Below are 14,862 nucleotides of genomic sequence, written 5' to 3' on the forward strand. Positions count from 1 at the left end.
TGCTTGTCGGGAGCTGGGTTCAAACCCAGGCCCTGGGTAGGTGTGTAGCCACATGCTTGGAGCTGAAGCAGCCTCTTGAGAGATGACATGAGTGGCAAAGACCTTTGGGAACTTGAGGGGGTAACATGTGGGGGGGCATCTGATTTTTGAGGAGGATGAAAGCCAGGCAACTGGGGCTGGGGAGATGGCTCAGTCTGTAAAGTGTTTGCCTTGCAAGCCGGAGGACCTGAGTTTGAACCACAGAATGCACATAAGAAGTCTCCTGTAGCCCAGATTGGTCTCCAATTTGGTACGCAGTCAAGGATAACCTTGAACTGCTGATCCTCCTGCCTTACTTCCTATGTGCTGGGATTACAGGCATGCATCATCATGCCTGATCCAAGCTACTGTGCTAACTAGAGCGTTCGTTCGTTCCTTCAGCAGTCGGGAATGGAACTCGTGATGTGGTGCCCAGTGCAGTTTACAGAGGCCTTGGAGGTCAACCCAAATGGCAGGTGCCCACCCTCCAGAAGCTGAGTCACACAGGTGCCCACCCTCCAGAAGCTGAGTCACACAGGTGTGTCCAATTCACGGCTTGCAGGCCACTTACCACCGACGATGGCTACGAATGAGGCCGAACACAAACCTCAAACATTACAAAACATTGGAAAAGTGATGGAAAAGTGATCTTAAGAAATGACTCAGTTGGACTTTATATGTAACCACATCATGTCACAATGCCAAAAGATCGGGCATGGGCAGGTAGAAGTGGCTGCCGTAACCTCAGCACTGTGTGGAGAAGGACAGAGGTAGGTGGGTTGCTGGGGCTTGGTGGCCTAGTGAAAGACCCTGTCTCAAGGAATAAGATGGAAAGAGATGGATCAGGACGCTGAACACCCTCCCCTGAACCCACATGATAGGCGCTCACACACACGCACATTCACACACATGCACACTCTCACACACGCACATTCACACACATGCACACTCTCACACACGCACATTCACACACATGCACGCACACATGCACACTCTCACACAGGCACATTCACACACATGCACACTCACACACACGCACATTCACACACACGCACGCTCACACACGCACATTCACACACACGCACGCTCACACACGCACATTCACACACATGCACACTCACACACACATTCTCTCTCACACACACACACATTCACACATATGTGTGCACATACACCCACACACACAGTTGGGCGTGTGTATGTGAAGACAGACCCAAAGTAGACAGGCACGTCAGTAAGAGATGGACGTATCTGAGTGGAGACGTTACCCAGTGTTTTGCAGAGAGAGCGACTTACCTGGGGAGAAAGGAATGCAGTTTTGATTTGGTAGGAAATGGCCCATCTCTCCCCAAAACCCTGCTCATCAGGTGTGACGCAAAGGCCCTACCCAGCAGGAAATGACTCATTTGGTTTCATTTAATTTTTATAGCCAGTGTATTTAACAGCGGTCTCTGTTTTCCAATGCCTGGCGAGTCGGCAGACAAAGCTGGCACATGCAGGCATCGTCGCGCTCGAGCGTGTGCAACATACACACACGTTTATTTTCTAGCTTCCAAATTTCTTAAGCATGAGGTCATTTTCTTCCCTGGCCAAATGGCTGTCTGCATGGCACTGCCCCCCCCCCATAAATCGGCCAGCTTGTGATATAAAACACAGCCCTTATTGACAGCCACTGTGCTGGCTGAGGCTGTGCTGCCGGCTTGTAAAGCGGAGCCTGATGTCACTCCCTCCAAGTAGAGGCAATAAAGGACACTGGGGAATTACCTCTAGCCACGGCAGCTGCCTGTACCACGGGGATGCCTGCGGCCTCACGTCTAGTAAAGGGTTGTGTTGGGAAGCGTTGCATGGGGTTGCTCCCCAAAGAAGACTTGTCCACAGTCTGGCCCGAGTAACAGTCAGAGACATCTCTTGTGCCTGAGCATCTTCCTTCATGGACAGCTGGACTCTTCCCGAGCTTGGAATGTGCTCAAATTCCCTTCTGTAGCCCACACTCCCACAGCCGCCAGGCTGGTGGTGATACAGGCCTCAGACTTCCTCCATGAGCTCCGTGACCACACAGGCACATGGGACAAGGCTCCCTCTGGACCTGGTCATTCTTTCACAAAGTGTCATCCTCACAGGTCCTCCATGCTTTTCCAGACTGCCCCAAGACTTCTCAACCCATTTGGGCCTCTGCTTCGTCTATATCCAGACAGACACTCTTGACTCCGTGTCAAGAGGCAGGCCAGCAACTTTCTTTTCTCCTCTGTTCCAAGCCCCTGACATTTTCTACCTTGTCCTGATGTCTTGTTCCAACAGGGTACACCCATCCTGCCATGGCTAGCACCCCACACCCTGCCCCTACCCTTAACTCCCATCACGCACTTTAGATATCTCTCCTGCTTCTCTATCCCGAGCGTCTAAGAAGTCTTCACCTGCTTCTCTTTCCCATTGAAGACCACAATCAAGGCCGGTGGGGCTTTACACACACAAGACCCTAGGTTCAGTCCTCAGCACTGCAAACTTCAGGTGTGGCATTGCGCATCTGTAATCCCAGCAGTTCTAGGCTATTTTTGGCTACAAGGAGTTCCAGGCCAGCCGGGGCTATGAGAGACCCTGTTTCAAAACAGACACATGCACAAAACCACAATCAAAGCCTCTTTCTGTTGTGCTCTTTGTCCATCTTGGCAAACTTCTGGAAAGCTCTGTGACTACTTGCTTTCCCTTCCCACCTCACAGTCTCCCTGCACACGCACACATGCTCTCCCGAGCATCCGCTCCCATCACCGGTGAGCTCATTCAGAAGGTGTGAATGACAGCTCCGAGGCCATCTGTGCTTTAGGGAAGAGCACAGAAGGTCATGGGGGAGGTTTGACGGCTGATTTCTTCCCAGTGGCGGGATCAATCCCAGAGGCAAGTGCTCTTGCATGGGTCCCCATCCACAACCCCCATCCTTTTAAATAGGGTGGTTATGAGAGCAAAGGCCTGAAGAAAGGTACAAATCTTTTGACTGTTTGAGAGGAAAGCTTTCCAGACAATGGGAAGGAGGGCAAAGGCCCTGAGCCAGCGTGTGCTGGGCCTTTACTTGGCACAGTGAGAGGATACAGATGAAAGGAAGTGATAAGGTGAGCAGAGGTGATGCGGGGATCCCGATGGACCATAAGTCCTGGGCGGGATGGGGTTGCTAGGGGAAACAGGGTCTGAAAGGACTGCTCTGACAGGGAAGAATGTGGGATGAGGCCAGGGTGGAGCAGTAGGGACCTGTGGATTGAGATGAGGACAGGAAGTGGAACAGAGGTCTATAAACCAGACCCCCAGGTAGGTGGGGCAACAGGAGCCCCCTCCCATCAATTTCCTGGAGGAAAGGCTATCATTCCCAGCCCTCCCTGGGAGGTTTCTACCTTGGGCTCTGGCCTGGACCATCTATGTATTCCTGGTTTCCATCTCTCATCATTCTTCTCTGAGTCCTCACACTTATGGGTCACATAGAAATAGACCCACGGACATGTCTAACACCCCCGACACACACACACACACACACAGATGCACACAGACACACACACACACACAGACACACAAACACTCATACACACACAGACACACACACACAGAGACACACACAGACACACACACAAACACTCATACACACACAGACACACACACACATACACACAGACACACATACGGACACACACCCACAGACACACACACAGACATACACACAGACACACACACAGAGACACACACACAGACACACAGACACACAGACACACACAGACACACACACACAGACACACAAACACTCATACACACACACACAGAGACACACACAAACACACACACAGACACACAAACACTCATACACACACACACAGACACACACACAAACACTCATACACACACAGACACACACAGAGACACACACAAACACACACACAGACACACAAACACTCATACACACACAGACACACACACAGAGAGATACACACAGAGAGACACACACAGACACACAGACACATACACACACAGACAGACACACACACAGAGACACACACACACACACAGATACACATACAAACACTCATACACACACACACAGACACACACACACACCTCACAGTGTTTTAAGTAAATTTAGGATTTTGTGTTGGCCTGCATCATAGCTAGCCTGGGATGCATGCAGCCTGTGTGTCTCAGGTTGGACAAGCCTTTCAGAACACAGTCAGTTTGGTCTCTGGGCGATGCTGCTGACCGTTCTCTGTCCCAGGACACCGATCTGCAATTTTACCATCATCAATTCTGCTGCCGTGACAACGGCAGCTTTATAGGAAGTCTTAAAGCCGTGTGTCTGAAACTCCTGGCCCGTTCGCCGTGCGTGTCTTAATTGAAGCTTTTAGACTGTTTTCATTTTATGTAGTTATCGACAGGGCTGCATTTAGTGCCACCATTGTCCTTAATTTACTTCCCCCTTTTCTTTTTTGGACTGTTATGTTTTCTATCTCCTGCCTTCTTTGGGTTATTTGCAGACTGTATTTTTATTTTGAGACAAGGTTTCCTCTAGTTCACTCTGTAGCAGGAGATGACCTTAAAGCTCCTGTGTGTGTCCTGTGTGCTGGGTTATGGGTGAGTGCCACCGCACCAATGTCATCGGAAGATTTTTAGCATTTCAGTTATCTACTGTGCTCTTGCCAGAGCCCCTTAACTGTACAATCTCTCTATTGAGCACCTCAACCTAAGAATCTGTATTTTGTCCCTCCAAGGGGACTGTAGCCACCTAACCTCATATGAGTCGCTAGGCTGCCTCTCTTTGTGTGAATCTTGCCATATGACATCGACAGGCATTGAGAACCTGGTTGGACAATATTGTACTGTATGTGTTTGTGTATATATGTGTGTTTGTGTATATATGTATGTGTGTATGTGCTTGTATGTGTATATGTGTATGTGTGTATGTGCTTGTATGTGTATATGTGTATGTGTGTATATGTGTATATATGTATGTGTATTTGTATATGTGCTTGTATGTGTATAGATGTGGTTATGTGTTTGTATGTCTATATGAGTTTGTGTAAATATGTATGTATGTGTTTGTATATGTATGAATGCATGTATGTGTGTGTGTGTGTGTGTGTGTGTGTGTGTGTGTGTGTGTTTGATTGTTCCCCCCTCCTAGGCTTAGAATAAATGGAGACAGACCCAGGGGACAGAAGGAGGCTACAACATCAGTTAGTCTTATAACCCCAACTAGCCTGGAAGACACTACCCTAGGAACTATGGATGATCCCTGCCTCTGCCTCCTGAGTGGAATTACATGCATGCACCATCATACTCTGTTCATGTCAGTGAATGGGGTGGTTATTAATCCTGTAAATCACTGACAGGATCCAGGCTCAGAAGGCAAACCTCTGGGCATGTCTGTGAGGGAGTTTCCAGATTAGGTTGAGGTGGGAAGATGCACCCAAAATATGGACTGGGACCCTGCACTGAATGAGAAGGAAAAACGAGCCTTCATCTCTCTGCTCCCAGACACTGGGTGTGATATAATCAGCTGCCTTGTGCTTCTGCCTCCAACTAAGAGCCCAGACACACCCTTCTTTTTCTGCTTCTCTCTCTCTAGGTTTGGTTTGGTTTTGTTTAAGACAGGGTTTCTCTGTGTAGCTTTGGAGCCTGTTCTGGAACTCACTCCAGACCAGGCCTGCCTCTGCCTCCCGGCACTGGGATCGAAGGCGTGCACCACCTCCACCTGGATAACACCCTTCCTTTCTTTAGATGCTTTTGTCAGGGCATTTGTCTTAGGGGCGACAGAAGTCCCAAGGCTTGAGTGAGTCTTACCACGAGAAAGGCTGGGTGGGAGAGTGTGGAAGGTGGGTCATTGCGGTACTTCTACCCTCATTGTGCAGGTGTATGTTTCCCAGGCAATTGCTGTCAGGCTCAGCTCTGTGATTTGCTTCCTGTTCCTAGCCCAGTCATGTTATAACGGCTTTGTCATTAGATGTCCCCAGGAGGGAAGTCCAGGAGCAGAGATGAACTGTCTTCCATGGCCACCCAGGGAAGCCCACCCCTGCCACTTGTGAGCCCGGCCGGAGCTTCCTACTGGTCTCTGCCTTTATTTGACAGCACCCACTAGGCAGTAGTGACATATTGAGAATGAACAGGGATGAGAGGTGGCGATTCTCACATACAAAGCGTACACGTGGAAACGAAAAATAAGGAAATCCACAGTAGTTGGAAAAGGGCAATAAAAACAGTGCCCTGCGCTCTGTGTGGAGAGATGCTCGGTGAAAATTTTCCTATAAGCTCCGTGGGCAGAGCTCTTGCTTAGTATACACCAAACGCTGGGTTTGATCCCCATCATCATCCAAACTGAGCTGGATGGAACATGTCTGTAAGCCCAGGACTCAGGAGGTGATGGTAGAATGATCAGAAATTTAAGGCTGTCCTCACCTAGATAGTGAATTTGAGGCCGGCCTAGGCTACACGAGGCCCTGTTTTGTTTTCTTTTTAAGACATTTTAGTAATATTGGGTGCCTGCAGACCTTCAGGGGAAATTTTATCAGGCTGGTATGGGAACACCAGTCATCATATATATATATATTTGGAGAGAGAGAGAGAAGCCAAAGGAAACATGGTATAGCTTTTGAGATAGGGTAATGTAGTGTATGAGAGACCCATGTGACACAACCAAGGTCAGTGACTGCTGGTGTGGACTAAAAGGGCTCCGAGGCCATTGGAAGATGGAGAAGCTCAGTCTTGGGGATGGGGAGATGGCTGTCAGTAATGCACTTGCCTTGTGAATATTAGGATCTGAGTTCCTGCCACAGGACCCACACTGAAAAAAAAAAGAGGCAGGCATGGTGTCGTGTGCCTTTAATCCCAGCACTCAGGAGACAAGAGGGAGGGAGGGAGGTCAGCATGGTTAACAGAGCGAGTTGTTCCGGGACAACCAGGCTACCAGAGACACTCTGCCTTGAAAACAAAACAAACAAACAAAAGTTAAAAAATAAAACGCTGTGCTAACAATGCCAGCACCGTGGAGGAGATAGGTGGATCCTGGGGGCTCGGTGGCCAGCCAGCCTAGCCTGTTTGGCAAACTCCAGGAGAGCCGGTGAGAGACGTGTACAGTGCCTGAGAAATGAGAGCTTAGGTGGTTCTCTGGCCTCTACGTGTGCGAGTGTGCTCCCCACCCCCCACTCCCCGCTCAAGGCTTCAAATTTTGTTTCATTAAAAAAGATTTTTAAAGTATTTATTTTAGGCGTATGGGTGTTTTGCCTGTAGGTATACAAGTATACTATGTGCATGTCTGGTGCACTCTTAAGAGTGCATTGTTATCTTGGAACTGGAGTTAGGGATGGTTAGAAGCCGCCATGCAGGTGTTGGGAATCAACTTGGGTCTTCTGCAGGAGCAACAGGTGTCCTTAACCACCCATCTATTTCCCCAGCCCTCTATTTTTATTTTGTATTTTTTTTGTATGTATCTCTGTGTCTGTGTGTGAGTGTGCACATGTATGAGGGTACCCAGAAAACAGAATTGCAGTGGTGTGAGCCTCCTGACATGGCGCTGGGAACCGAACGAGGGTCTTCTACAAGAGCATCAAATGCTTTTGATCACTGAGCGATCTTGTTTAAAAACCTCATTTTTAATCTGGGTGTGCACTTGCATTCCCCCCCCCACTCCACCCCCACTCCACCCAAATGTAGGCATGTGATGGGAGATGTCATTATGTATGTTTCTCGTACTGGTTAATGAATAAAGCACTGTTGGCCAATAGGAAAGGAAGATAGGCGGGACTAGGAGACAAGGAGGAAAGAGGAAGGAGGAAGGGGGAGTCAAGATGGAGAGTCGGGAGAGAGCAGAATGCCGGCCGGCTCCCAGGTAAGAGAAATACATAGATCAGCAGAAATGGGTTGATAATTAAGACAGAGCTAGCCGATAAGAAACTAGTAACAGCCAACAGCATTATATCTAATACAGAGTCTCGGTGTGTTAATTGGGGCTGGCGCGGTGGCGGGACAAGGCAGGGCAGGCGGAAAACAGTACTCGTTACAGGCATGCATTGCCATAGTGTGGGTGGAGAGGTCAGAGGACAACCGTGAGTGCTGGCCCTCACCCTCTACCTTGAGGCAGGGTCCCTGAATTGCTTTCCCATGTGCTATGCCAGGCTAGCTGGGCCATGAATTTCTGGGGATTCTCCTGTTTTGGCATCCTATCTCCCCTTAGGTATGGTTTTTATGTGGGTTCTGGAGGTTTGAACCTACCAAGCTATATTCCCAGCCTTTTGAAGTTAATGATCCCCAACCATTGCCCAGGGTAGACTATCAATTTGCTGAATCAAGGTTCTCCCTGACTACCTGTCAGGAGGCATTCCTAGACTCAGGGTCCTAGTTATGGCTCATCTCTACTGGCCTTTCACCCAAGGCTGGTAGCTATGCATCCTGGCCTTCATTTGCCTCCCCTGACTCTCTTTTGCCAGCGTTGGGGGTCTGTCCCTCTTCCCACCCTCCCCGGGATGGATAATCTCAACATCAACCAGACAGGATCTGGAATCACCAGGAAACAAGGCCCCGGGCACTCCAGTGAAGGATTATCCAGGTTGGGAAAATTTTTGAGGTATCTTAACTGTGGGCAGTACCATTTTATCGGCTGGGGTTCTGGGCTGGACAAGGCCGTCTTTCTCTGCTTCCTGACTGTGGACGCATGTGACTAGACACTTCATGCCCCTCTGTCATACACTCCCTGACTGTACCCTTGAACTCCGAGACCCTCTCCCCTGAAATTGCTTTTGTCTGGTATTTGATCATAGCACACGGAAATAACCAACACACCTCCCAATTCAAATGTGTATCGCCCAGGAACCAGACTGTGCCTGGGACACGAGACCTGGTGTATGGGACCTCAGCTAACTGACTCAGCTGTGTAGAGAAATCCCCTAGTAACTGAGTCCCAGAAATCTGTCAAACCCCGTCTGCCCCCACCCCAAAGTGAGAAGAAGCAAACAGCCAGTGAATGATTCTGAACTGAGCTTGTCTGGGTTAAGGTGGGCTAGTCAGTTTTGACACTGTTGTGAAAAAAATACAGCCTAATTTTTGTTCAAATGCACCAAATTTACTGCCTAGATTCTCATTAACTACTGTCAAGGGAAAAGCAGATCGACAAGATAAATTATGAAAAAATTATTTTTAATGTACAAAAAGACTTATTTACAAGTTGAGCGTGTCATCTCAATTTATAGCAAGTAGAAAAAGCTAAAAATGTTTGGCAATATAAATTTGGCTGGACGATTCACCCACAGCGTATTCGGGGATGGCAATATCTACACAAAATAGATCCAGATGGAGACTGGGAAGTTAGGGTCTATGTCAGGCAGAGAGACCACACCATTGGAGCCACAGAGCCACGGGCGTTGGTCTTGTCTCTGGACTGTAAACAGAGAAGACTGCTGTCCTAGGACTCAGAGGTCCAGGCTCTGCTGAAGCCAGAGCCATGGCCAGAAGGAAGCTCTGAGTGGTGAGGTTTGGTTTGGCAAAGTTTCTGTGAATTCAAGGGGAGAAGTTTCGGACAGGGTGTGCGCATGTGTGTGCTGGGAAAGAGGCGTGGGTTCACCCTAGGGTGTGTTCTGGGCCGATTCTTTTTGGAGTCAGTTTCCACACGCCCTTTCTTATTTGGGGCCAGGCCACACTGAACAAGAAGATTCAGTTAATAGTTCCTCAAAGTCCAAGAATCAATCCCTCACCCTCCCACCCGGCCACAAACACCATGCATGTCATCAGTCCATGCCAAATAACCTGGAGAGGAGGGCAGAGGTCAGGGATGGGAAGGTACTGAGACTGAATGTGGTGGCTAGGGGCAGACAGCTGGCCACCCAGCACAGCATGGAGGGTGGTAGTGCACAGGGAAAAAAGGGCTGGGTAAACATGCGACTTGCTCTTCCCGGGGAAGGCCTTTTACCTTGGTCCATCCCTAGCCCACTGCCACCCGAGGAATTTAGACACACACGGTCTTCCCAGGAGGGGCTCCACTGTATTCTTCAGAACATTGTAAACAGGCCAGGAGAGGTTCCCGGGGAGCCTCGGGGCTTGCCCCAGTTTATTTCCTGGTGATAACGTGTTTTATTAATCCTTCTTCACTCAGGAAATCTTCGGGTCCCATTGAGCCTAAGGGAATGGAGATGCTAGCGGTAACTGAGGAAACTCCTTAACATCCCAGGGGGATGTACCTTTCTCCTTTGTGGCAAGCAACCTTGGCAAGCTTCATGGAAGAAGCCGGGGAGGCAGCAATCCCTTCTCCTTGCAGGTGTCAGAATGGCAAACCCTTCTCGGAGCAGAGCATCCAGCATGGTCTCACTTTCAAACCCAGAGCGCGGTTCCCCTCTCCTCTTGGGGTATGTTCTTAGAAAGCCTTGGCCAATGTACTCTCTCATTAGCGGAACGACAGGCAAAGAAGCCAGAACCGAATAATCCCATAAACACCAAAGGCTGGCAAACACTGTGTAAACGAGTTTCTTTCTGAACGAGACTTTTTGACTGTTCCGAAAAATAGGTCAAACAGCAAAGAGGCTGCCCCTAACTCTTTCCTTAAAATATTTGCGAGTCTGAACCAGCCATTGCTCAAGCCCTCTCAGGCCTAATTAACACTTTTTTTTTCCCCCCGACAAAGAGAAGAGATTAGACTCTTAATTTCAAGAAGCTAAATTTTCCCAGGTCGGCGCTGCACCAGGAGCAGCGGGCCTTTAGGTCATCATATTTAAAAACTTGTTCTCTTCAGCCAGGCTGGTGAGCATGGAACTCATGTCCCCGACAGCCATGTTGCTGATGCCTGCAGGGATGGAGGGCAGTGTCAGGGAACTCCGGGGTGTGGTGAGGCGTGAGGAATTCTGGGAGAGATTGTGGAGAAGGGTGGGGCTCAGTGCACCGGAGAACAAACTTGAGTGATCACTGTCATCCATGATGGCATCAAAGTCAATCTGGGGGGCCTCCAGAAGCTGGGAGTCCACAGTGCTGGATACCTGGTTGACCCCTGGTGAAGGCAGAGGCTGGGGCTGGATATTGTCTGAGCACATCTGTGCTTGTGGTGGCTGGGGCTGCATGGCTGGGCAGCCTCCATTCTGTTCATACATGTGGATCTGGCCATAGTAGTAGAGTGTGTTCTGGTCCTGTGACCGCCCTGCGTCCTGAGATGGTTGAGGGGCCAGGGATACCATGGTCCCTGCTGTTCCCTTGCTCATAGCTTCTGCTGTCTCTTGGTTGGCTGATGTGACCATGGCTTGGCCAGCGGTCCTGGCATACAACTGCTGATGCCCAGCACGTACTCCTCGGGGCCGGCTAGCAGTGCTGGGCTCAAGGGGTGGCCGAGGCTGCATGGGACCAAAGCCGGTGCCCTGCTGGGACTCCATGAAGCTAGGCTGATGGGATGATAGAAGACTGGAACCCTGTTGGTAGCCTTCCTGCTGGGGACAGCTCAGGACTGCATGAGGTTGGGACACCCCAGGCAGAGATGAACTGGCAATCCCAAGTTCCCGTTGATGGCCACTCATCATGGTGGCATTGGGGACAACCTCCATTTGTGGAGGGAGTCCCAGGTGGCTGGGCTTGGCTGCCGCATTGCTGCAGGAGGGAGAGAACTGGTTCAGCTGTCCACCGACAATGCTTGGGCTCAGCTGGGGGTGGGCTTGGCTGTAGCTGGCCTGAGGACTCATGGCAGCAGTCACATTCAGGCACTGGCCACCCGTGGCCGGCTGTCGAGGCTGTTGTGCATAGCTCCCTCTGGGTGCAGCGGGGGCTCCACGGAGCTGTAGGTGTGGCTGGGTGCTGTCTAGGCCTCCGGAGCTGGCCTGCAGGGCTTGGGGACCATATCCCGAGTACTGGCTAAAGGCTGGCTTCTGCTGAACCACAGCCAGGTTGCTGTGGGGAAAAGGAGGTGACTTCCCCTGATTGGGCAGGGCATCCATGGTGCCGGAACTCACCTCATTCCACTGCACAGGCATGTTGCTCTTATTGAGGTTGGAGGAGGGGCTGTAGCTCAGCTGGCAGCCCCCCAGTCCAGGAGCAGAAGGGCCCACATTGGAGTCGGCAGCTGCTAGCCTCCGGTGGCCTTGCAGCCCAGGACTGGGCAGTTTAGAGTTCTCAGGGAAGCCTACACTCTCTGTAGGGTATCCCTGTCGCATGTTGTCATCCAAGGTACCACTGGTGTGGGCCTTGATGTACTGTACCACATCATCGGGCAGGACCAGCTCATCCTCCACCAGCCCCAGGTCGGATTCAAGCCCTGCGCCATCTACTCCAGCAGCAATGGCCTCCAACATCACATTCTCACTGATGCTTGGGGGTCTCGGGGAGTAGGTGTTGCGGGTCAGGCTGCTATCCACGCTGGGATGGCTCTGTAGATGCGGGGCTCGCCGCTCAGCGCAGGGTGGCAGTGGACCTGGATTCATGTTATGGGTACTGTGGAAACGCTGTACTCGAGGCAAAATGAGGGGGTCGGGTCGCCGCACAGGGTCGCTGGCCCTACGCATGCTGCTGCCTGGGCCCTCGTGCGGGAAGGCAGGAGCCGCGCCCACATAGCCATGGCCATGACCATGGCCGTGGCTGTAGGCAGGCCCGTCACTGCCACGTCGTGGCCCCAGTGGGTGTGGGCAAGCGCCCGGCAGCGCACGCTCGGGAGCATCCAGTAATGCCAGGCGGGTGCGAAGGCTTACACGCTCGAGGCCCGGCAGCGGTGTGGGTGGCGGTCCGCCTGTGGCTGCTGCGTACTTGGCTCGCAGGCTGTACTGCTGCGCAGGCGTGAGGTTGAGCAAGCCTGGGCCCCCACCGCTGCACTGGCTGGCCTCACTGGAGCGCCGGGAGGCATCCGTGGAGATAGGGTCATAGGAGTCTGCTGAGCTGGCATTGTGCGGGCGGCCGGCTCCAAGAGGCGAGGCCTCACTGGAACGACGGCTGGAGAAGTACGGGGAGATGCCAGAGGAGCGGCGGCTCACAGTGTAGGCCGAGCTCACGGTGCTGGTGGAGCTGTCCCTTCGTTCCTGCAGCTGGCTCAGCATCGTCACTCCGGTCAGCTCCGGCAGCCGCTGGTTGGGCAGCAGTCCCGCTGGCCCACCGCCCCCAGTGCCGTTGAAGCTTTCCAGGACAGAACCTGGGGAGGAAGAGAGGGGTCACAGGAGGCTAAGGATTGTGCTTCGATAGGGCCCTGCCGATGTTTCCCAAAGCCAAACCAAACCAAAATAAACCCCAACCAACCAAACAACAACAAAAAACCAAATCCCACCCCAACCCCCCCAAAAACCCAACAACAACAAAACAAAAAACCACCTATACCCTGTCCCCCATAACTGGTTCCTCTACTCATCCCCTTGACCAGACTGAGCCTGGAGCCCTAGCACGGTACACAGCAGGCGCTCAATAGCAGAAGCGTTCTGGATATAAGAAGGGAAGGAGGACACCACGCTGTCCTTAATCCCAGCACTTGGGAGGCAGAGGCAGGCAGATCTCTGAGTGCCAAGACAGCTCAGTCTAAAGAATGGGTTATAGGACAGCAGGGCTACACAAAGCAACCTCCCCCGTTTCTCTAGCTGTAGATAAAATGCACCTGCACACAAGATGAGGTTACTGACGGCAGGGCTAGGAGGGCCCAGCTGCCTATGTCCCAACAAGGAGGGATTTTCCCCCCCTTGGAGACAAAGGTGGCCCAGATTGGCCTGTAACCAAAGATGATCTTGAGCTTCTGATTCTGCTGCCTCTGCCTCCTGGGCCCTGGGATTATAGGTGTGCACCGCCATGTGACATGGATTTGGTACTCAGGACTGAACTCAGGGCTGTGTGCATCAGTAGGCATCACCCTGCCAACTGAGCCGAATCTCCAGCCCTTGCTTTTTTATTCATTTATATTTTGAGGTGGGGTCTACCTATGTTGATCTTAGAGCAAGTCCAATGTCAGTGAGCCCCCCTTCGGGGCTAAGATGGGCAGACAAGTGATCGTGAACCCTATGACCAGGGATGAGATGGTGATCCAGGAGATCCAGACCTGCAGAGTTCATGGTCTTCTGTCAGCGTTCCTTCCAACAGTGGGAGTGGCAGATGGCGGTGTGCCAACATGCACCACCGTGCGGGGAGGCAGCCTGGGGTCTGCGCACCCAGTGGCACTCTAGAGATGCTCTTGGAGATGAAGAGCCTGCTGCACACAGGCCACCTCCTCCATGAAGGCCCCCTGCTCTTTGCCCGTGGAAGGTGCCTGCTCAGTACATCAGTACCCTAGCTCTGTCTTTGGTGCTTTGTGGCTTACTCCGCATGTGAACCTGACGGTGGCTCCTTTGGGATGCCAATCATACCGCCCTCCCTCCCTGAGCCTTTGCCACGACACCCGAAACACTGAAAGGCCAGGCAAGGAAGGAGCTACAGCCGGGGCTGTCTGTGTTCAGAGGGTTTCAGTGGCATGGGAACGGCACAAACGTTGGAGCTCATGGACCTGTGCTGAGTTTTACCGCTGCCTGGGTTTGGCTGGGGCCCCTGTACCTCTCTGAGCCTATTTCCTTTCCATGTAACACAAGGTTGGGTTGAAGCTGGCATGCACAGGGAAAGCTCAGCCATCGGGCTTCACTTGGTTGACACTGTACACACTCCTTTACCACTTACACACTTGGAGCTTGCACCTGACCACTTACACACTTGGAGCTTGCACCTGACCACTTACACACTTGGAGCTTGCACCTGACCACTTACACACTTGGAGCTTGCACCTGACCACTTACACACTTGGAGCTTGCACCTGACCACTTACACACTTGGAGCTTGCACCTGTACTGAGCTACACTCATGTCCCTCTCCAAACAAAAAATCTGGTCACTTTGACCTCTGGTTCCCTACCAACCCTTAGGA

At 51.6% G+C, this 14,862-nt stretch overlaps 1 protein-coding gene across 1 annotated transcript in view; it reads right to left on the reverse strand.

The window, feature by feature from the left end:
- Positions 1 to 10,721: 10,721 nt before the first annotated feature.
- The window catches only part of Gli2 (GLI family zinc finger 2), a 147,364-nt gene continuing 143,223 nt past the window's right edge, over positions 10,722 to 14,862 (reverse strand). Inside the window, exon 13 of the mRNA XM_051204028.1 lies at positions 10,722 to 13,123. Coding sequence (XP_051059985.1) covers positions 10,725 to 13,123 — 2,399 coding nt within the window. The 3' untranslated portion in view covers positions 10,722 to 10,724. The remainder of the gene's footprint in view (positions 13,124 to 14,862) is intronic.

This window comes from Phodopus roborovskii, unplaced genomic scaffold, assembly GCF_943737965.1.
Source record: "Phodopus roborovskii unplaced genomic scaffold, PHOROB, whole genome shotgun sequence".
NCBI classification, from domain to species: Eukaryota; Metazoa; Chordata; class Mammalia; order Rodentia; family Cricetidae; genus Phodopus; species Phodopus roborovskii.